Here is a 23,679-nt window from a genome sequence, read left to right as displayed (position 1 = left end):
ATGCTATCTTCTCACATCATATTAAGAATTCCATCGCCCCAACCCCACCATTTGGTTTTGCTTTCCCCATAATTTTGTCTTGAGATCAGTTGCTTGTCCCTCATGCTACCGCCACAGTGCATCCCACCTCTTTTGGAGCAAGCATTCATTCTAGCAGCACTAATCTGATGTCTCACTACTAGAACAAATCTGTAAATCAAAGATTTGACTTGCAATTAGGTGAGAGATGGGGTTGGTGGATGGTGAGAGCGAGAGGGAGACGGAGGCCCAACTCCTTTCTTTTGAGACCCTCCCAAAAGATGATGGGGCCAAACAACACCTATGTTGTGGGTGTATTGTGTGATGGTTCCTATGTGTTATCTATGTGGTGTGTCTTGCATGCGCTATGTTGGGAGTCGGTGGGGCAGTAACCTAATTTCTAGCAAGCTCAAAATCTCCTCCATGGAGCTACAACGTGGAGAGGCTTCAAATCTGCCACCTCTGACAACCATCTCACCATCCTTTTGCGCTGCTTCTGGTTGCCCTCATTGCTTGTGCACTCGTTCCACATTGAAAGCACTCGTTGGAGAAAATAATTGGGACAACTCATGAAGGATGAGTAGAGGTGATGGACACATTTGTGACAATTCATCCTTATACTCTAGAAATTTTTGATGCTCCATATGGTTCAACGCTGAAGGCAGTGTCATCTTTCTTTGAATTTGTTTTGAGACCGTGTCTCAATTGCTATTGCATGAGCGTTTTTGACATGAGTTGAAATGTTGGTGGTGCATCTCGAGTGACTAATGCAGTCACAAGCTGCCCATAATAATCTGGTCGAAGTCCATTGATGGCAAGTTGGACTAGTCTCTCTTCTTTGACCTTGTGCCCAAGTGATGTGAGTTAATCGCCAAGATCCTTCAATTTGAGTAAGAAGTCAGGGCCCGATTCATTTGGAAGCATTGGATTGTTGTTCAACTAAGTCTCCAACAAGAGAATATGTGACGTTGTTGGCATTGTACCTTCTTGCCAAACTCTTCCAAGCAAGTACAGTTGAGGTCTGCCCACAAAGAAGAGGGATCATCTTATCCTTCACATTGAAGTTGATGATATTCAAGGCAAGTGAAGCCTTGGTATCCCCTATTTCTATTCCTTTGTGAGCTCTAACTGCTGATCTACAGTAAGAGGAGTTGTCAAGATAGGTTCGGGTCTCTTTTCATCTTCCATGTGACTATGTCCCACAAGTTCTTCAGCTGAAAAATGTTCACCATTTTGAGCTTTCAATTGCCATAGTTGTTATCCTCGAGCTTGCTCCTCTGATAAAGAAATATGACATCATCATGTGATTTTGCCATGGTGCACCAAGAATCAAAACCCTGTATACAAATAGCAACCAACTGTCGGTAATAGCCAGAGGCTCTATAAGGCTTAAAAAAGTAGTGCATGATGCCAAATAGTCAACTAATGACTTTACATGGCGGCATGTGAGTGTAAAGGTGCAACTATCATAAATCGATAACTCAAAGTGCGAAGTGACTCAACAAGACTGAAGCTTCCCTCTGTCAAAGAATGGAATAGGTATCGATATGTGTGAGATGAATACCAATGATAGGTTGCATAGGGACTGTGGGAACTAATCAGGAATTTTTGAGCAGGGCTTCAATTGGCTAGTTTTGGAGTTCTCTGCTCTATGGTAGTAGTCCTATAACTAGTCTACATGTCGATCGAGATAAAAAAGTAGCAAAATAAAATTTATCTTAATTTGGTTTGTGCTAGGTTCAGAGACGATGTGATATGATAAGGAGGGGTGTCAATGAAAAGGTTTCTACAAATGCTACAAAGTGGAAATCTCAAATGTGAAATATGATGTGACAGGTGCCTAGAGCGGGAGCTAACAAGCAATTTTTCTTTTTTGAGCGCCTCCAAATTCCACTTGGCCTAGAAGAATGGCCAAATTTTGAGCACAAGAGGGCCCAAAATGATGATGTGGATGCATTGATGATGTGGCACTGGGTGGTCACATGCAGTGTATGCTTGGCAAGGGGTGTGTCTCTGAAGCAAATGCTAAGGTGGCACTGTGAGCTGGCACTACGCCACATGTCAAGTGTGAGGGGTTGACTAAACCTGAGATCTAACCATGGTTAGATGTAACCGAGGTGATGTCAGAATCACCATGGTTGGGTGACTAGTGGTGATGTGGCACCACCATGTGGATAGATGATGTGGCAAGCGGATGAGTGCCGATGTGGCAGTATAGCCTGGTATGATGATGCAACAGGCGAGGCCACATGTCACAGATGACGTGGCATAATCATGGTGATGTGGCCAGATAAGGGTGACGTGGCACTAGATAGGCTACCGTGATGACATGGAATAAGGGGTGAGGTGCTAGGTGTTGGATTTACAACTGTGGTTTAGGGATTGCCACATGGTGATTCACCCAAACATGGATGAGGTGGTTTAGGGATTGCCACGTGGCAATTCACCCAAACATGGATGAGGCTAAAGTAGCTAAAATCGTGTGAGACTCTAGTGGAATAGAAGGAGATTCCGTCAAAGGGGGAGTCCGTCGATGAAGCGGCCATTTGGTTGTTTGAGCTCGTCCACATGGTCTTTGGATCTGCCAATCGTTCATCAGTAGGTCATGGAGATGGAGCGTCATTCTGGTCATTCGTCTTGTTGGTCTACCTTACAAGTCAATTGTGCGATGATGGCGTTGTGGACGTCACTCATTGCTTCTTGGGCTGGGTATTCGCTGGTTGTTAGTCGAAGAAGCCTGTGTGAGTTGTTTGTTGGAGCACTTGATTAGTCGTCCAAGCGTTGTGGATTCCAGTCATCAAGAAGGTCGTCTACTGTACCATGGCTGATCTTCCATTGTGAGGTTCGTGAGTTGTTTGGAGCTGTTGCCCGTTGAAGGCCCATGAGCGCACATTGTGCATCGTTGGCTTTTTGTGTAGCTGAGGTTGGCCATTTTGGTGTTTATCCCATCTAAGATGGCTTCCTTGGCATGGTCGTCTTATTGCGCCAAGGTTTCAGAATATCCTTGGGAAAGTGTGTGCTCATCAATCACCTCATGTAATTGATGTCACACGACCCTTTCTCACCCTCTATAATTTCTCTAAGGTCATTGACAGTGTAGAATAGGTCCTCGGGCAAAGCATAGTCCAAAGCATGTGCACTAGAAGGAGTAGTAGAGATAGAGCATGGGGTGGGAGCAGTGGAGCTAGAGCAAGGGTGGAGTGAGGGGTGCCAGAGCGCAGAGGGGTGGTGCGGGGGGGGTTGCAAGGGGTGGGAGGGGTGGCCAAGGGGCTAGACTTGTCTATATCTCTTGTCCCACCACAGTCGTAGCCATGAATTTACCTACTCTTCCTGGACTTATGTTGTCAACCCCTAGGTGATGATCCCTCAAAACCTACAACATGGGATGGTCGATGGGCCCGATGCACCCCTAAACGTTGCAGGAGAGGGACGAGTGGAGGTCCTTTGAGAGGAGATGAAAGAGAAGTATCGATCTAGCTCATCGGGGCTCATTGATGTGACAAAATCCTCTAGACTCACAAATCCATGGGCTCCTCGCAAATGGGGAGTCTATTGAGGAGTTTGTTGAGGGGCAGTAAACTCCTCTAGGTTGTAGAGTCCATGGTGTCTCCTTGCATGGGGAATCTACTCATGGGGAGTTTGGTCACTAAGAATTTGTTGTCCAGACTTGAAGATAGTATAAGATAAGAAGAGGAGAAATAAAAGAGCAGAAACAATGAGGTAGAAGAGCAGAGAAAGAGGCTAGAAAAGTAGAAGGGGAAGAGCGAGCAGAGATAAGAGAGTAGAAGAGAGGATAAGAAAGTAGAAGAGAGTAGCAAAGAGGATAAAGAGAGTATAAGAGGAGGAGGAGAAGAGGAGAAGAAAAGGGAGAAGAGGAGGAGGAGAAGAGAGTGAATAGGAGATAATGGTTTCTTACGCCCATTTGTATAGCTAGCACTTAAAGTGCTAGCTATAGCCCAATGTATAACATGAAAAGGGGGAAAATATAGAAACAAAGCGATGTTTCTTACCTAGATCTCAAGAAACAGACGACATGATCTCGGAGTCTCCTATGTAGAGTTTAGGGTTTTTGCCTACAAAAGGGAGCAAATATAGCCATTTTAAGAAAACTAGTGAGTTAAACCAAGAGTTGAAGGAGCAACAAAGTAAAGGAACAGAGAGGAGACCAAAGAAAAGCTTCCATACTAAAGAAAACAAGAGGTAAAGCATATCTTTCATTTCTTTCATGGTTCCCTTCTTTCATCGTTTTGAGAAAATTAGAGAAAAGGGAGAGGGAAACGTAAGCAAAAGGGGGAGGGAAGCATGAGAGAAGACCTAGTAAAGGTATAGAAACAACAAGAAAAGAAAGAAAACTCGAAATAGACAAAGGGAGATGAAAGAATGACTTACCTTGAGGGAAAAGGGAGAGAAGTTGCTGCAACTCTTGGAGGGATGTACACAAGCCCTCCAAACTATCCAAGTTACCAGACAAAAATTGACTGGCAGATCCTTGGTGTGTCACCATGGGCCACCCCACCATAGACCATGCCTCCAACTGAGTCCCCTAAGGAGCATGCTGAAGGACAAGCCATCCTTGCCACAACAGAAGAACTCATGCAACATGGATGGTTCCAAGCAACCACTTTGAAGAGGAAGTCTCCTCCTCATAAGCCACAATTTAAACACAGAGCCCCTCCTAGAAAAAGATGATGGCATACCTCTATTTGGCGATGTACTATTAGCGGCACACTCTCTTTCAAGATTCGGCTAGAGCATATCGCTTAGGATGAGCTATGATGACACGGCTCAAGATGAATTGAGGCAAGTGTTAACCTTTGGTTAACAAGAGGCTCAAGAATGGCTAACTCGATGGCATCGAATGCAGCTCGGTAAGCTTGTGTGGAAGCCAACAAGGAAGAAGCATGGATTTGAACGACGCTGATAGAGGAGAGAGTGAAGTCTCCATAGATTGAAGAGGAAAGAAGAAATCTAGCAGTACAAAACCAATGGTGAAATGTGTTCCACCATGTTAACTAGGAATAAATTTAGAAGTCGATGTGCTTGCCTTTGTGTGGTTGGCAAAGCTCCTACTTAGTGGTAAGCAAAACAGAGTTGAGGGTAGTTATGGTCAACGAAGCTCTATGTTAAGTACTTCGACGTCTATTTTTGTTTTTTTTTGTATTGATTGACAATCTTTGTTTATGAGTTAACACGCATTAAGCTCAACTAAGGGTGGTTAGTCAGTCACTAGGAAATGCTAACTGTCTAAACAACGCAAGGGAGGAAGGATAAAATGCAATGTAATGACAAGGAAAAAATGATGCATATAAGCAATATACATGATGATGAGGTGTGTGATTGAGCATGCTTTCAGGAGTTAATTTAGGAGCTAATTTAGGAGCAGTTCAAGAAGGCAAACTTTCGCTTGCATCATGGCCATGCAATAAGCACTAATCTATTTAAAACAAAGACGAATTTGAAAATAGATTAACAATGATTATAAGACAGTCTACTTCGTAAACAATCTATATAACAGATTGCAACGTGATTCAATATGTCTAGAACACCCACCATGTTTGGAGGGTTTTGTGCCTACACAGAAAGCCAGCTCTCAAAAACATATTTGTACCCCACTATGACTCAAACTCAATCGAGTCAAGCAACCAACCTGTCCACACTCGAGTATGAATAGTGACACTGGACTTCATCTCACTTATGCTAGCAGCTATAAATGAAGGCAAGTTTCTAATCACCTCACAAAGACATAATCATAATAAAAATGACTCCACTCTTGGAATCAGCAAACAGCACAAGATTAATCTGAAAAGGGAGCAAGTTGTAACTGAAAGACCAAGGCATCCCATCACAACCACATATACAAAACCAAGGTAATCAGCATCACAGTGCAAACACCTGAATCCCTTTATAAAGAAGTCTGTAAATAAAATATTCAATGAGGTCCAATAGTATTTCAATTTGGGATGATGAACTTACTGAAAGTGTAAACGAATTCCACCCTTCCAATAAACCATGCCCAGTGTAACTCTGACTCGTAAGTACCTTGTAAGACCACTCCCCATCTTCCTCATTATCCTTGAATCAAAATCCCCATCCTCCTAGCCATTTGGGCACTCTCACAATTTACATTATATACAAGGTAGGCTCTGCTCTCTATCCAACATGATTGCCTAGAACCTTCCTTCAAAACCTTGGCACAATTTGATGATAGGCAATCATCCCAAACTCAGGAATCAGCTTGTACAACTTCCAATGCCACTTCATTACGACGCAAAAACGGAGGAGTGAATGGTGGGTTGTACTGCATCCAATGTGCATATTCATCACATTATTTGACTACCCAAATTGTAGCAAGAACTTAGCTTGAACACTAATCTCCATTTATGACAGTAACTACAGATTTCCACAACCAAAAAATATACATGAGATGCCCAAGGAGTCTAAATCTTGCCTCAAAAGCATGACATCCAGTTTAGGGCTTAGGGCAGACACCAAAATAAAATCAAGGCCAGAAACTACTTAAGGAGAAAAAAATGTCTTACAATCTCATCAATGACCATCGAAACATAAGCGAGGAAATTGCAATTAGGAATGCATGAGTGGTCTAATGTAGTGTGTGCATGCCCATGATGCACGTGCATGTGGGCCTACATGCGTATGTGCATGCGAGAGAGAGAGAGAGAGAGAGAGAGAGAGAGAGATGGGAAGCAAAGGGGAGGGGATGTTTGTAACACTGAACACTACCTCAGACCAGAAATACATAGGCTTTAAAGCTCCCTAATTTGTTTTATCAATCGTGCGTTGATAATCCTAAGCACATCAAGATCTGATGCTTTAAGAGTATAACCAAGGTAAAACAAAGTGAATTGCTTCACCAGATGTAAAGAGTAACTGGCAGCTTATCATTGACAATGCTAATTTCTGAAGAAAAGTAAAGTTGCATTCTGGTTTGATGTAACTAGTAAGAGGTATATAGATGTAGATCTGGAATAGCCTTCATGCGTTGAAACCTTTGTTGGCTTTGGTTCAATAGGTTACAATGTTAAAAGAAATGGTCAAAGATTGTTTCTCGTTACGATTGGGATGCACGACTCCTCAGTATCCATAAGGTCAAATAACCTGCCTTGGAATACCCAAGGGCCTAAAATTGGAAAGTGCTATGGTGACCTAAAAAGAGCTGTGGATGCCAACTGGCATACAGTTCAAGGTTGATAAGGCATAATGCATCTGAAAGTGATGCCAAATGTATCACATCAGCAGTGGAGATTGCAGGAGGGCCAATGAATGTGTAAGAAGTCTCATCGCATGCAATGGGGTTCCAAAGGGGCTGCTTTCGTGCCATGAGTGCTACACGCTTACTGTCGTTCCCACCCTTGATCCTTCCAAAAGGCCCTAGGGACGGCCAGGTCAGGTCAGAGAACCACAGACCTGGTCGGGCAGGGCAGATCTATCCTGGTCAGCCAGGACAGCCGGCTGGCAGGACAAACACTTAGAGCAGTTTGCCAGATCAGGTCCTCCTGGCCTTTAATTGGAGGCCTTGGGCCTCATTCTTCGCATCAGCTTCCAGTGCCAAGTCCTCGGCAGTGCAGTCAACCATCTGCAGACTTGAAGGTCAGACCAACAGCAGCATTTGTCAGTTCCCAGCAGATCTACAGCAGATCAGTCATCCTAGTGGAAGCAGTTTGGGCTCACAAGGCGGGACACCATCTGACTCTTCCACAGCAGCCAATACAGAAGCAAATATATATCTAGATGAATCCAGGAACATGCCCAAACTCATAGTGCAGTTTCAATCTCATGATAGAAACTCATAACGTTGAAAACCATAAACTCCATCACGCATAGCAGGGACTAGCTACTATGACATCCTCACTAACTTCATTGGCGCCCAATAGTGGGTTTAGACCATAGTATAAACATACGCTCTCACACATACAAATCCACACACCCACACATACTTGAGCATCCATTTATACTAAGTCTTCATACTGAGTTTCTATCGGCACTGCGGAGGTGAAGGGCAGACTCAGCCATGACGAAGGCTAGCACTAAAGGAGAAGGCTAGCCAATACAGAAGCAACAGAGCTCAGTTTAAGAGATGTTTCAGATAAGAGCAATTTTCATAGGTCTTATACTTAATGCCTTAAAATTGAAGCTTTGGTGATGACTATCATGCAATGTGCATCATCCCAAAAGAACCGTGCATTATACTGCACATTCAAATTGATGTAATGGGATCTAGAGTCCTAAGGTCTAAGGTTGTGAGTGTGTGAACACATGGTGTGCCTTGGATAGGTGTCGGTAGGTGTGAATGAGTGAATCTAGGTGTGTGGTGTGCGATTGAGAGAATCATGGAACTGATTGAGAGATTTGTGGATCTAGATGCTCTACTAAGCTCACATGCGATGTCACTATTGGATGTAACTGGAGCCTATATATTGGGCCTGTCTCTCTTGAATAAACTCTCTTTTGCTTCACTTGCTCAATCCTTCTTGCAACTCCAACATGTGGTATCAGAGCCTTGGTTCACTCTCCTTGAGACCTCCTTGAGTGCCATGTCATCATCTTCTTCCTCACACTCTCTCCTTCTCCATTTTCTCCTCTTTTGAGCAGAATTTCCAAGCGCTTGTTCTCCCAATGTAGGCGACCATTGTCCAAACCCTTTCAGCCATAGATTCCCCTCATATAGGCGCACTTCCACTCCAGAGGGTTTCTGGAAATTGTCTTTCTACAGCCTGTGCTTACACTCGTCCTATCCCGTGCCATTTCCGATGATACAACTTGTTGGAGCCACCATTATGAGGTGCACTTAGGCGACCCTATGGGCTACCTGTTGGTGAATTTTGAGAGAAAATGGTCAAGGGAATGAGGAGAAACTAAGGAAAAACCAGTCGGGTTTTGAAAAAGACATGTTTTTGAGAAGATGATGCTGACCTTGGAGGTGTGAAGCTTCATTTGGTCTGAGACTTGCACTGAGTCCTCTACTTCCAAGTACCTTTGATTGCACAGCAAATGCCCTCTACTTGATACTTGCCTAAAAACATTTTTGGGGTTCTTGGTCTTTTGTAATGACAATGAATGACAGGAACTAGTGTGTCCAGAGGAGTATCGTTTTAAGAATCAAGACAAATTGGAAAGTTGTTTAACATAGCCTCATGTTGAGACCTTCATTTTAATTAGGAACTGGAAATAGGAAGGGAGCACACCTGTGACACCTCTACCTCTGCAGACTCCTTTATCCTAACTTTTGTGTCTCTTTCAAGTGCACTACGCAACTTAAGTTCGCGCTGTTTCACTTCTTCGTCTGTCACATACCCTGGTAGAAGAAAATATACATTGAGGTTAGATACCAACCAAAATAGGTGATACAATGGCACATTCCCCCTGTTCATAAGCTTCCTGTTGCTGTTGGTTTTCCAATATGTCTGCCGACGTAATGCCTCATTCGCATTCAATATCCTGATACTTTCAAGCTTTCAACATGTGATGAAGTTGGAACATAAATTTTTTGCATGCTCTGTGTAAAAGTATCACTAGAAAGCGACAACCCAGAGAACCGCAGCTAATAATGTCTTATTCCTGAAGGTCAGTTAAAGCTACCTGAGAACGCTGTCACTGCAATCAGTTTCGGTGGAACTCGTCTAATCTTGACCGAATTATCTACTGGTAGAGGCAAGTCATCCCCATATTTCGATGGCATTACAAAGGACATCTGCCATTGTCCACCGTTTTTCATCTACACGGAAGAACGTCATTGATTACATTACAAGACAACTCTAGAGTTACGTCGCGTTAACCCCTTATTGATTGCAACGTAAGGGACTTGGCAGCTGCTGGATTTACAAATTCTGTTGGTTAATAAGACGAAGAAACGCGCACCTGTCTTGAAATAACGGGGGTCGTCATATCCATTTTTTCCCCTTCAGGTTGGCTTCTTGACACTACTACAGGTGTAGTCATCTCCATCTCTTCTCTCTTCTTGTTCTGATGTCAGATAAGAGTGGAGGATATAACATTCTAAAGAAGTTAAAAAGCAATTCAACTATGACGAAATCTTCACTTGATCATACTTTGCCGAACAGGTATGCGGCCAGAGTGTTAAATCCCTGAGAGGATCCGTAGAAATCAAAACCCGACGTTCCAGGCATCACAGTCTCTGCCACAACGTAAGACTAGGTCGACAATTAAAAAGACCATCACGGTCGTTAGTGTGTGGCCAACCAATATCTTCACAATAGCCTACGAGAAAATCTGACCCCCAACAAAGCTTACATCAACTTCCCGAATTTCATAGTCGTCCTCTCTTCTCACGACTTTGTAGGGAATAGTTTCAAGGTCTGGAACTGGAAGACAACGTCAGATAATCGTCGTCAACAACACGAGGTGTACACAGAGACGAAGTAAAGTGTATCGGGACAGGAGTCAAAATTGCGATGTTACTGGGGATCACAGCGTAATGAAAGGCTCACCACTCATCAACGCCTCTTCTAAATTTCTCGCTTCTCCTCTTCTTGGATTTGCATACTTGATAGCTTCCGAAGCGAAACTCTGCAAATCTGAAGGAAAGTTTATGATGGTCCAAATTATGCAAGATCATAGACCTTCACGTGTTTTTCGGAAAGAAAAACGGACGCTTGAGCAAGAAAACTTGAATCTTTTACAGATTTGAAACACGTACTGCGCTGGGCCTGAAGGGCAGCTTGAGAGGAGAGAGCAAAGAGCAAGGAGAAGCGCGAGTTAGTCCCGGAGAATGAGCCGGACCTAGTGGTGCTGTTTCGGATGAGGAGTGGACGCCATGGAAGAGGACTGGTGCTGCAAACGAACATGGCGATGGCGATGAAGACGAAGAAGAAGAAGAAGAAGAAGATGAAGATGAATGAATGAAAACAAGAACCGATGACAATCTTTGGCCTCTCCCTCTGCCAAGTGGCATGCCCGCTCACCTGGCAACGCATGCCACGTGGCTCACCCTGCTGACGTGCCGAAGCATCACACAGGCTAATGGTGCTGACCCAACACCTTTGGCAAATAGTCTTGTGCAGGGCTAGGATTGCGTGAGGATTCAGGGCTCGCATTCCAGTAGCTCCAACCCAGCATCCAGAAATTGGATGATTCTAGCCCATCCTCGCAATGCCCCAGCATTGTCATTGGCCTAGACATTTTGACATTGGGTGCAACAGTCTGCAATCCCTGCATTCAGCTTGCAAAACCTGTAGTTGCAAGCCTTCATGGGCTTGCATTTTGCCAATGCTAGTTGGGTAGTGGACTGCTACACTTTCAGTGCGCAAGGAAGTGCTCCAAGGGTTTTTACAGACTATCCTACAGTAAGCATGCCCATGAATCATGGGTATGGAAGTTTGCCCATCCATATCTATCCATGGCCCAGATTTATTACATGCAGCATGGGCGAGCAACATGGGTGGGTGTCGTCTCTAAACACACTCATGGCCTAACCTGTTACCAATACCTCATGATGCTTCTAGCATGCATGCACTTCATGCTCTAAGTGCCGATCGATCATCGCCTTGAGAGGCTACTCCATCCAACACATGCTCTTAAAAGACTGCTCTACTCAACACGTGCTCTCACATTTATGCTACAACTAGCGACTACCCTTTTCGTGACTTAAGTAGTTATTTACAGTGTGTTCCATCGATGCTCCTTAGGCATTTTGCACATTGCAACTACACTTATGCATCTCGTGACACAAGTAGCTAGCTACACTTTGTTCCACTGATGCTTTACGGGCATTTTGCAAGCCTTTATATGGATCGCCAAGCTAGCCAAAAATGGATGGCCAAATCATGGCAGGATGGGTTTGCACCTTATAGAAAGCTATAGCACGAACTTGTAGGCTATACTTGTGCTACAAACCCACCTTCATGACCTCATCTGCTTTGGTGAAATGAACAAGCTTGGAAAAGGAAAGGTTGGATGCCTCACACTTTACATGCTCTCATGTGCAAAGCCTTTCCAATATTGTCACACATGCAGATAACATTCATGTTACCAGGAAAAGGGAAGGTTGGTTGTCTCAGACGTCATGTGCTTGGAAAGTTGGAGAAATGAACAAGCTTGGAAAAGGGAAGGTTGGATGCCTCACACTTCACATGCTCTCATGTGTGAAGCCTTTCCAATATTGTCACTCCTATAGATCGCACTCGTGTAACCAAGGTCAAGTCAAGTAAGACCAAGGTTAGCATCTGGCAAGGTAAGGCCATGTTTCAAGCCCAAGAACTTACTATTGACTATTTAGTCAACATGACATCAATAGGATTGAGCATGATGGTTGGTACTAACAACAGGTCAGGTCTTTTGTTAACAACTCGATTGACAACCATAAGGGACAGTTTCTTATATTAAACCCCAATTGATAGTGGATTAGTTAGTGGGTAAAAGAACTCTCCTTAAGTTTGTGAATGGCACTTCTTGATTCCAAGTTCTAGACTTAGATTCAGTGGCTCTTTCATTGCGCGTAATGTGTGTTGTTAGAGAGAGAGCCATGTCAGGTAGTTTTTGGTTATCAATTCTTTCTCTGACATTGCATTGTCAAAAAAATTCTAGCAACCTTCTGCAAGCATCACATCAAATCATTCACTATGCATTGTAACAATGTCACCTCTAGTCAATATGAGTTCACACATCACTTTGTTGACAAGACTTGTTTCCTTCAACGTGTACTCCCAAGCCTTAGGTGAGTAATCGATGAGCACATTGGTAGGTCGCAAAGGTGGGATTGAAGTAAGGAAACTCTAAGGGAAAGAACCATTGTCGGCATTTGAAGATCACAATGGGATATTAAGGAGGGTTGAAAGTGTATATGTGGTACTTCAATGCAAGAATTTTGCATGCTTAGCTAGACGCATAGCACTCTAGGTACTTAGCTAGATGCATAGCACTCTAGGGAATGGCTAAGCTAAGATAGAAGGTGACCACGAAAGTATTACCCAAGATGCATAGGATCATAGAGCAATTGATTTGGCAAGGAAAAGCTATGGCAGTGTGGAGTCCCAATAAGCCCCTATTGATCCTATTTATGATACATGACAAGGGAAACAAGCTCATGAAAGTTATATGCACCCTTGGAAGAGGGATTGAGAGGAATTGCTATAGAAATAACACCTGGAAGACAGTTTTGTAGAAGAAGTGAACAACCTAGTTATGAGAAGACCATGAGAAGGCTAAGGAATCATCCATGGTTTGATGAGATACCAATTTAACAAGGTGGCAAAACCACTATGGCCTTGCCTTTAATGAAAGTAGTAGTACTCAAGCTATGACTTAAATGCTTAAAGTTGATTAACACTTAACGTATCATTATTCATTAACCACTTTTTTAATTGAGTAAAATCAAAGGAAAAGAAGGCATCTGCCTAGATGAGTGAAAAAATCACGCACTTTCCATAGACCTTACCTGGGCCAAAAAGAAAAAACATACATAAAATCTAGCACTCACATTATATTTCATGAGATGTTAGAAAGTGTTAGAACATATGATAGATTTTGAGATACCCATTCAAAAAGAAAAACATGCAGGCAATCTAGCACTTACCTTAGGAGTTGATGAGATGTCAAAACATATGATAGATTTTGAACAATTCACACTAGTTGGCCAGTTCTAGCCATGTTATCTTTAGAAGAAATCAAAAGTCAGAGAAAAAACTTCAAGGATTTTTGAAGAATATTTGGATGAAAAATATGCATTAGAAAGCTACAGCTCAAGTACTGACAATATGGAGCAAAAAACAAACCCTAGAATGGATGTACTTCAAATCCAACAAAAGTTTTATAGGCATCCACACACTTTTTTTTGGGCAAAGAGAAGAACTTTCTATTAATGCTTGAAAAACCCCATACAAATGAGCTACTACCAAACCGTATTAGGGGAGGTTTGAGGTCTCAAAAGGGCCTCATAAGGAATAGATTAAAGAAGAGATTAAGTTAATCAAAAGTGACCTACTATGGTAACCCAAGGGTATGAGGGACCCTGGCATTTACTAAGCTGACATGGGTCATCTTGGCCCTTGGATGGAGGATGGATCAAGGGCCTGGGATGCCTTGGATGGGGCCAAGGTTGACTTTAGAGGCCTCCAAATCTGACAAGGGGAAGGCCTAATAAAGAGGGATAATGCGCTTCATTGTAGGCCATTAGATCTATTCAAGATCTATGGTGGAGATGGAGATCCTTCATGAAGGGCTGGGATTGAGAGGCTCTCCATGGAGGGTGGAGATCACAAGATCAAGATGGATGGACCGGATTGAAGCGCCATAATGGGTGGCCCGGATTGAAGCGCCTCTTTCTCTCACCTCCTCCCTTGGATCCATGCTTGATCTATGGCCCATATTGAAGCACATTTTGCATCCATCCCCTCCCTTGGATCCATCCCTTCATCTATGGCTTAGATTGAAGCGCTTTTTTCTCTCATCCCCTCCCTTGGATCCACCCCTTGATCTATGGCCTAGATTGAAGCACACTTTCCTCTCATCTATGGCTTAGATTGAAGCGCTTTTTTCTCTCATCCCCTCCCTTGGATCTACCCCTTGATCTTATGGCTGGGAGTGATCTACCATAAATTTGAATGTGACCCTTGGATTGGAGACTAGATCAATGGCTAGGAGTGAGGACCATGGGTGTATACCATGGGTGAGAGGTCTCCCCACCCATAATTGCACAACATGTCCTTTTGTACACCTCAATGTACCATTGTCCCACACAAAGGAGCACTCTCATTGGTACACCTCAAATCCCACTCTAATCCCTTGAAATTAGGAAACACTAATTGGAGGCCCTTTTGAGACCCCAAATCTCCCCTAATTAGTAGGGATGATGATGGTAAATACAAAGAGAAGACATGGCTATCCAATACCGGTCGATCGACAATCCTAGTCATTGCCTAGGGAGTGTCTGGAACAGGGGCTGACAGCTAAGCTGGTGGCCTATACATCCAGTGGATATCGCCCACCATGAAGATTATGTAGAATACGCCTGCAGGCCAAGCCTTACAGAAGCGTTCATGCCTCTCAGCGGTTCCTCATGAGTCTTAATTACCATGCTCCCAGCTGGCTCGCAGAGTGAAGATAATGTCCTACCAGATGGCTACCAATGTAGCTGCAGGTGGAACCTGCTACCCTCCCATCACTTGACTACAACGGGCGACCCAGATATTCCAGGTCGTGATGCTAGCCATTGTCTCCCAAACACTATCCCCCCTGCAAATGCTATGGGCAGGTGCAAAATGGCAATTCTGCCTCAAGAAACTCCATCTCAAAGACCTCACCATGAATCATGTACGCCAGTGAGATTGGATCAATAGACAAAGCATGGCGACCCTCTGTGAGCCACGCTACCATCCCCCATGTAAAGTCTCTCTGCATCCTTTGCATCCTAGACACAATCCGAAGAGCTGCTGTCTAAATGCTGTCTAAATGCTCTGTGCCACCGGACAACTCCATAAGCAATGTGGGATTGTCTCCAATGCTCCCTCGGTACAACAAGCGCAGATGTCGTCCACTCGCAAGCAGCCAAGGACCAATCAGAAGACCCCCATGAGCCACCATCCAGAAGAAGTACGATATCTTCCGTAGTCTCAGGCTAGTCCAAAGTCATGGCCAGATGCGGCTGACCACCTCCCTAGGAACCTTCCCTCAAGGGGGTCCAAGCTGTTGCCTCTAAGTGGATGCACTTGCCAATGTGTGTTGTGTAAGAAAACAAGGGCATCTCCTCTATCCTATCTGAGTGACCCTATCGTATTGGCCCCCTAGGTCCCACTGTATATCTCCAAGCAACTTGCCCTCCTAAAGCCAGAGACACCAAACCGCTCCCTCTAGGCTAGATAGGACCGTGCTCATATCAATATGCCACTCTTTGCCCAAGCGACCAACAACCCTGATCCTCTACCACTCTAAATCCTCCAAAGTTGCCAGCTCCTCCAAGTCCCTCTCTAACTTGCCATGTAGGAGCGACACCCTATAAACCTATGATGGATAAATCCTAGATGCTCTCTAAAGAACTGGACCTTGAGAGGCACCCCCGTCTGCAAGAATTGATCGTCCCAACAGTGGGGTGTCCACCCACGAGCTGCACCCCCTCCCACCATGACTCGGGGATCATTGAATCAATCTTTGCCACTAGTATACTTTCTCCTCACAAGTGAGAGAGTGCCATCATCCTGGCCTCTGGATCCTTGGGGAGCTCTCTCTAGGCCCAGAAAGATCTAACGGGAGCATTGTCCCACTGTGCCTATCCAATGCACATCCTCTGCCCTAGCATCCATCCATCTGTATCTCTGACCTCAGGGTGCCAAAGAATCAGCTCTCTCGAAATACTCCCTGTAAGAAGGACTGGCCCGAATGAGTCCTTGTGAGACCCTATGCCATACCCTGATCAAGCTCTTCATGAATGGGGAGCCCCTCCTTGTGAGCGCTGCCTCCGAGAATATCCACCTGTAAGACTCCTACCATTGGCCCCCGGTCCAAGGGCTATTCCTAAGAAGTCCCGTCTGAAGGAGGAGCTTCCAAGGATCTGTGCCTGATGTGATGACTTGAACCACCAGCTTGCTTAGGAGGGCCAGGACTTTGGGCCAGGACTTTGCATCTCTGGGTCTATGATGCCCATCCCATCCCTCGATTGTGGGAGGATCATTGTTTGCCACGCCACTCTAGCCCTGGTGTTCCGCGTGCCATCCAAGCCCTCCCAAAGAAAATTCCATAGCAATATTCTAAGTTGGCCCATGCATCCCCTATGAAAACACCAACATGATGCAATATACCAGGACGTTGTGAGTAAGACCTAGCTCTACCTGCAAGAGAGAGCTTGGCTGATCTCCAATAGAGAAGCTTGCACCTAATGCTCTCAAGAACTGGGGCGATCTACTGCTCTGCCAAGATACCCACCCCACCTGACATCCCAGGTATCTGGTTGTCCACCCACGTGGGATCCACGTGAAGTTAAGGGCTTCCTTCTAGTTGCTTGTCTCCTGGACCTCCTCCATGCCCGTGAAGAAGCCAATCGATTTGGTCTAGTTGTTCCATGCTCTAGAGGCCTCACAATAAATGGTCAAGGCCCCCCTGACCATCTTAAGGCTCTGCACTGAACCACCCTCCATAAATAGAGTTGTAGCATCCACAAACTCTAAGTTTAGCAACTCATCCTCCTAACAGATTGGGAGTCTAATGCTGAAGAGGCCAGCGACTTGAGAGGAGTGAAGAAAATAACCCATTGCCTCTGTCACAAAGAGGAAAAGGAAAGGGGCAAGAGGGAAACCCTGTCGAACTAAGCGGGACAAAAGAGAGGTCTCTCTCACATGGCCACCGATGGTCACCTGACAGGAGCTCCCTGCATAAAGGGCTGAAACCCCTCTTATCCATTTCTCTAAAAAATGTAATCTTTGGATCGTGCCCTCTAGGAAGGACCTCTCCACCCTATTGTATGCCTTCTCGAAATCCAAGAGGGATAGCAAGAGGCTGCAGCTCCTCCTTTGCCCAATCCACTGCCTCTCAGAATGTAAAGATGTTGTCCAGGATGCAGCATTCCCAAACAAAGCTAGTGTGTGTGTCGTGAATGATGTCTCGAAGGTGGGGCCTCAACCGTAAAATCAAGACCTTGGCTAGGATCTTATATGGGATGTCCAGGGTAATTGGCCTCCACTACCAAATGTCTGCTCTGTTCCCCCCTTTCGATAGTAAACAAATCTAGCCATGGCTCAGGGAGGGTGGGAGAGAACCTATATCAAAAATCTCCTGGTAGGCCCATTTGAGCGGAGTGTGAATCCTCTCCCAACAGAAGTGAAAGAAAGTCAGAGTTAGTCCATCCTCACTTGGGAACTTCTAAGGAGGAAGGTCCTTAAGAGCCTTCCAAAGCTCCTCCTCTGTGAAGAGGGCCTCTAAGCGTCTGCTCAGGCCCGGAGATACCACTGCTAAGACCTACTCCCACATTGCCTCCCTGGCCACAAGGCATGTGGGGGTCTCCTCCTCTGACTGAAATAGCTTCCTGTAAAAGTTCTGGTCATCTCCAAAATATCTTGGGGGGTCCATGTGCATCTAACCCTATGCATCTCTAAGATGTTATAGCTGTGTCCCTGCTAAACATGGCCCAGTGGCCAGGAAAAACTGTCGAGTCATCCTATCCCCTTGCTGCACCCATTTGGCATGGGATCAATGATAAGAGAACTCCGCCCTCTGCACCTCCATATCCTATAGGTTTAGCCTCGTAGCCTCATATCTCTCACTGAGCCACATGGAGCCTGGCTCCTACTCCCTTTGTTGCTCTATAGAAGCTAGATCCCTTCTCAAGTCTCTCTCCTTCTCCTGCAAAGCAAGTCTCCTCCTGAGTGCCTAGGACTAGAGCTCAATGCTGCTCCTCAGGATGGCCTCTGCTACCCAAGTTGCCCATCCCATTGATAGTACTCCCTCTAGCTGCTGCCAAATCTCCACTGTGGAGTGTTGGACCTCTACCTCCTGAAGCAAATTCTCTAGAACACGGATCTCTTTCTAGGGAAGATCTAGGCGAGACTACTCAAGGTGGAGTATACTCAGACATATACTCAAACATCATAGTACTTGCTAAGATGCATGTGGCTCTCCCTCTGTGCATAGCCCAGGTCCTCAACATAGAACTGGTCCAGATGCTCAAGTAATAAATCATGTCTCCTCTGCCCAAAAGAGAAGTGAAGACTTCCTAGGATCCTAGTAAACTCTTCCTCCCTCCATGTATCCCTACTACCGCTGTTGATTACAAAAACAAACTACTCCCAGGTGCTTCACTATGCTGCCAACATCTTTGAGAACGAAGTCCCCCCGTGCTTATCCTGTGCGAACTCTAGATTATTGAAGTCGGCTCCAAACAACAACCCATGAATCCACATTGGGGAAGCACGGGGGAGGAACTCTACCAAATGTCTCCAAAAGGTCGGCCGATGCTATTTGCAACCTTGTGCATATATGTTCAGGACCCCTATCCTAAGGCCCCCTACGTGAAGCCCCATCCATACTACCCTGCCTGCTATAAGCTTGCCCTAGTCGAAAACCTCGGAGGTCACTGTCTACGAGGCTAAGATACAAACCTCTCCGCTCCTGCCAACTGCGGGGGACCAAATCTTGGGCCTCCTACCTAGAAGGAGGTGATGGCTACATCCAATATTAGCCACAATGAACATATGCTCTTGGATCAGGAGGAGGTACACAAAACACCCAAAATTAACCCTTAATTCCCCCACATCCTAGAAAAGCAACACACCACCCCCCCTCTCACCTCTTTCCCCACACTTTTCCAAGCCACTTCCATCTCCAAATTCCACCAAGCCTCCATATTTTCCATCTGCCTCCATTTTCGGCCCTCCAACTTCCATCCACCATTTGCACCACCACCAACCCCACTTTTTTCATCCATCCCCCACCTCCACCACTCAAGGTAACTATCTCTCTACCCCCCTCCACCCTCCTTTTTCCCCCTCCACCCCACAATCTCTTAACCTCTCTCCACTCCCTTCCTCTCCTTACCCACCACCTCATCTTCTCCCCCACCCCTAATCTCTCTCCACCACCACCCCTCCTTTCCCTCCCCCACAAACCCCCTTCCCCTTTTCCAACCCCACCCCCTGTATCTCCCCTTCCCCCTCCCCCTCCCACCACCACCACCACCGTCTCCTACCATCTCCCCACCTCCCTCCTCCTTTCTCTCTCCACCTCCCACCTCCATCCACCCCTCCTCTCCCCCTCCCCCCACTTCTCTCCACCCCCTCTCTCCACCCTCTTTCCTCCACCCCCCACCTCTCTCCACCCCCTCTCTCCACCCTCTTCCCTCTACCCCCTCCACCCCTCTCCACCCCCCTCTTCACCCCACCACCCCTTCTCTCTCACACCCCCGTCCCATCCCTCTCCCACTTCGTATACACCCTTTGCACACAACCCCCTTGGTGGATGCACCACCTCGGGTGAGCAGTCCCTCGGCAATCATACCGCCTCGAGAGCACAAACTTGTCGACGACCATAGCACCCCTCAGCGACCATGCCATCACACCTTGTCATCGCGCCTTAGCGCTAGTGCTCGCCTTGCCCTCCACGCTTTGATGTGCCTTTGTTGCTTGCTACCCACCGTGCCGTGCATGCCTCATGTATTGTGTCCCCCCTCATGCACCGTGCCATAGCATTGCACCCCCCCTCATGCACCACACTGTGTGCCATGTGCCACCCTCCCTCGTGCCTTGCACTGTGCATTGTGTGCCGTGCCTCTGCCTCGTGTCGTGCACCGAACGCCTCCACCTCCACCTCGTATCATGTCATGCACCGCCATCGCCTTTGCCTCCCCTCGCATGTCGTGCCGATCTCGCCTCTATGCATGCGTGCCTCACACACCATGCCTCCACATGCACATCGTGCCCACCTCACGCCTAGTGCACCTTCTCGACTCCCTCAACTACACCCTCCGTCTGTTTGTCATGCCAAAACCACTTGTCGTCGCCACATTCCATGTCACTGTCACCGCCACCACATAGAGAGAGAGTGAGAGAATACAGAGAGAGTGAGAGGAGAGAGAGATTAAGGGTAAAACTAACCAGCCCTTGGGTTAGTCAAGCTAACCATAGGACTTTAGGTTAGGGTAGGCAAAAAGAAAAGAGAGGAAAAAAAGGGGGAGGAACAAACTCATATTTAGTTAGGGACAATAGATTAGGTTAAGTTATCCCTCCCTCTTAAACATACACCCCCACCTCCAAAAAAAAAAGGGTCTCTTTCTTAAAAGTGTGCATTTTTGCCCCTTCTTCAAGGACTCGTATCTTGAAGAATTTTGAAGGCCAAATTGCACCTGGTCTGAACCAAAATTTCACGCATGCAAAGTCCTATATTAAACCAAAAAAATTTAAGTCTTTTTACTATCGTTTTGAATTCTCGGTAGCGCCACTATGTAGGCACTGAATTCAACCTGTTAATTGCATATTTTTTGCCATTTTTGGGCTGGAAAAATAGAATCAATTGCGGATTTCAAAGTGAAGTGCACTCACTTGAAAGATACAATTAAGCATTATGTATGAACCTCAGATCTGGACAAAGATCTGGACAAAGACTAGTACCTGCATACTTTCGCAAACTTTCTTCTACCCTCGATGCTCTCCAAGAATTCAACCTCTCACCATCGACAAGCAGCATGGAGGACCTAAGGGTTGAAGAAGAAATAGATAATGATGATGATCTGCATCCCATAGATTACTTTGGTCCACAATGCAACCACAACAACAATAACAATGGTAGAAGACACTTTGGCAAATTGGAAATGGCAAAGTACAATGGACGTTGGGATCCCGTCAGATTCCTTCAAGTCTTCGATGCATCATGCTGTGGTGGGGGCGATCAATCAAATGAAACCAAAGCCATGTGGTTTTTCAATGGTCGTAACTGATGAGGCCATGGAATGGTACCTTGACCTTCTCGTAGACAGAAGAGCCACATCTGAGCAATTCAGAAGAAGGTTTCAAACAGAAAGGCTACAAGATGATCCCGCTTTGCAACTAGGAAATATAGAAATGTGCAAGAAAGAATAGGTCAGAACATACTTAGGAAGAATGAAAATATTAATAGCAAAGTGTGTTCCCCATCCGGATGACAAGTACCTCATAGCATGGTTTATCTTTGGACTGAAAAATCCATTTGCAAGGACATAAAAAAAGTTAGCAGCTATGCACATTTCAGCGACACTGATGAAGCTATAATTGACATTGAGGATGGCAGCCTGACTGATCTTGACAGCGACGACAGTGATGACTATAAATCAAGTCATTGCAATAAGAAATATTAAGATAAGAGAAGCACTTCCAACAAGGATCACACCACAAGCCATGGCCCTAAGAGTAAAAGATGAAATGATGCAGACCATAAAGCAAAAGTTGTGTGTCCCTTAGCCATCACAAAACAGACTCTCCTCATATACCATTCTCTTCTCCTCCTCCCTCCACCTCCTCCTTCCTCCCTTGATCCTCCTTCTCAACCCTTTACCCCTTGAAGTCGCGAAGGAGACTAGCTCTTTGCTCCTCCCCCCTAGGCTCCTCCTGAACCCTTCAACCCTTTGTGAACACTGGAACTTGTAGTAGTTAGCTGTCTCAACCTTATCCCCCTTCTAAACCCTATAACCCCCTTCCATGAAGGTGAGATTCTCCACCCATTGTTGTGATCTAGCCCTCTTTCTCACCTACGTGAGTACAAGAGCTACTTTCCATGCTTCAGCCTACACCTCTCATCGGAATACGACCCAATGACCTATGCTACACCTGTGAACACCTATGCTACAAAGAGAAATGGAAAAACTGTAGGTGGCCAACACCCTCTATACTTGGACTTGGGAGAAACAGAGACACCATTTTGGCACTATTGCTAGGGACAACAAGGTTTAGAAGTGCAGTCTAGAGCACTGAAGATGAGATCATTGTGTGTATAGAGTAATGGCAAAGCTCCGCTTATGTAATATATTGAGCTTGGAAGATGGTATGATGAATCTAAAAGGATGAGGATAACCAAAATCATCTCTAGAAAATCTCTAATCATACTTGCAAAATCAAGATCTAGAGAGAGAAATACTAAAGCTAGAGAGAGAAAGATTAAAATCCTACACTTTTTGAGGTCCCCCCACTTTGTGGAGGGACTCAAAAGGTCCTCCCACTTTGGGACTCATCAGGGTCCCCACTTTGTGGGGGGACTCATGAGGTTCCTCCACTTTGTGTAGGGACTCAAAAGGTCCCCCAACTTTGTGGAAGGACTCATGAGGTAGCCCCACTTTGTGTAGAGACCCAAGAGGTCCCCCCAAAAAAGTTGAGGGACTCTTGTCCAAGAGGTCCCCTAAGAAAAATGTTGCACCCTGGAGGTACCTATGAATTGTGTAGAGACCAACATGTATAAATCTCTCTCAATGGAATGAATCTCTCACTCTTTGGGGTTTAGTGTTCAAGTTCACTATAATTGTGTTCATGTGATTGATCTCCCTCCCTCAAGACTATCGTGTGATAGCTTGATCTAACCTTGCAATCTCCAATCCTCCCCCTTCTTCTCCTCTTCCTCCCTCCTCCTCCTCCTCCACCCTTCTCCTCCTCCCTCCACCTCCTCCTTCCTCCCTTGATCCTCCACGACACAACTGTAGGTAACCACCAACACCCTCGATACCTGGACTTGGGAGAAATAGAGACAACAACTATATGTGGAACTTTCATCCTCAGTACTAAGCTACGCTACAAGGTTTCTTGCATTTGCATCTTGTTAAAAGATGTCATTATGATACTATGGCAAAAAATTTCCATTGTCAAATATAGTAAATTCATATTGGTATTTTCCTCCCCAAATATGTATCATTAAAAAAAAAGGAGAGTAACATGATCATCTTGTTATATAGGATTTGCATATTGAAAAACATTTTTCATAAGGATTTAAACATAGGATTTGGAAAGCATTTTGTACATACTTCTTTTTGGATTTCCATGTTCGTAGATCATGGCGACTTTTTCTCGTCGCACCAATGTGTTGGTTTTGGTTTCTAAACTATCTTTTTGTATGTTGTCAACATACATGTTTGCATTCTTTGAACTATCATCGTGTACATGTTTGTATTCCTTGAAGTGAATTTTGAACTGTCTTCTTCTAGCTTGTTAATACGGTTGATGGAATTTCATATTATTCTCTTGTATAATC

At 45.2% G+C, this 23,679-nt stretch overlaps 1 protein-coding gene across 2 annotated transcripts; it reads right to left on the bottom strand.

The window, feature by feature from the left end:
• Window positions 1-5,869: 5,869 nt before the first annotated feature.
• Window positions 5,870-10,857, bottom strand: LOC147886313 (SOUL heme-binding family protein). Of its 2 annotated transcripts, none has more exons than XM_087395678.1 (8): window positions 10,694-10,857; window positions 10,485-10,571; window positions 10,288-10,358; window positions 10,086-10,187; window positions 9,895-9,999; window positions 9,616-9,751; window positions 9,222-9,331; window positions 5,870-6,316 (listed from the first exon to the last, which is right to left on the bottom strand). In XM_087395678.1, the coding sequence occupies exons 1-8, from the start codon at window positions 10,839-10,841 to the stop codon at window positions 6,242-6,244; spliced, it is 834 nt and encodes a 277-aa protein (XP_087251804.1). In that variant the 5' UTR covers window positions 10,842-10,857; the 3' UTR covers window positions 5,870-6,241. The 2 variants fall into 2 exon arrangements, with proteins under 2 accessions (XP_087251804.1, XP_087251805.1); XM_087395679.1 differs by having other exon boundaries at window positions 10,485-10,563; window positions 10,777-10,849.
• Window positions 10,858-23,679: the final 12,822 nt, after the last annotated feature.

Source organism: Dipteris shenzhenensis, chromosome 24 (genome assembly GCF_047967505.1).
Source record: "Dipteris shenzhenensis isolate YYH24624 ecotype China chromosome 24, Dip_SZ_1.0, whole genome shotgun sequence".
Lineage (NCBI taxonomy): Eukaryota > Viridiplantae > Streptophyta > Polypodiopsida > Gleicheniales > Dipteridaceae > Dipteris > Dipteris shenzhenensis.
This window is presented reverse-complemented; position numbering and strand designations above follow the sequence as displayed.

Bases quoted from the DNA above. Each gene is read 5' to 3' on its own strand.
- LOC147886313 (XM_087395678.1), bottom strand. From the start codon at position 10,841: ATGTTCGTTTGCAGCACCAGTCCTCTTCCATGGCGTCCACTCCTCATC. The intron at 10,572-10,693 runs GTACGTGTTTCA...ACTTTCCTTCAG, and splicing joins TGCCCTTCAGGCCCAGCGCA to ATTTGCAGAGTTTCGCTTCG. The intron at 9,752-9,894 runs GTGCGCGTTTCT...TCTTCCGTGTAG, and splicing joins CCCCCGTTATTTCAAGACAG to ATGAAAAACGGTGGACAATG.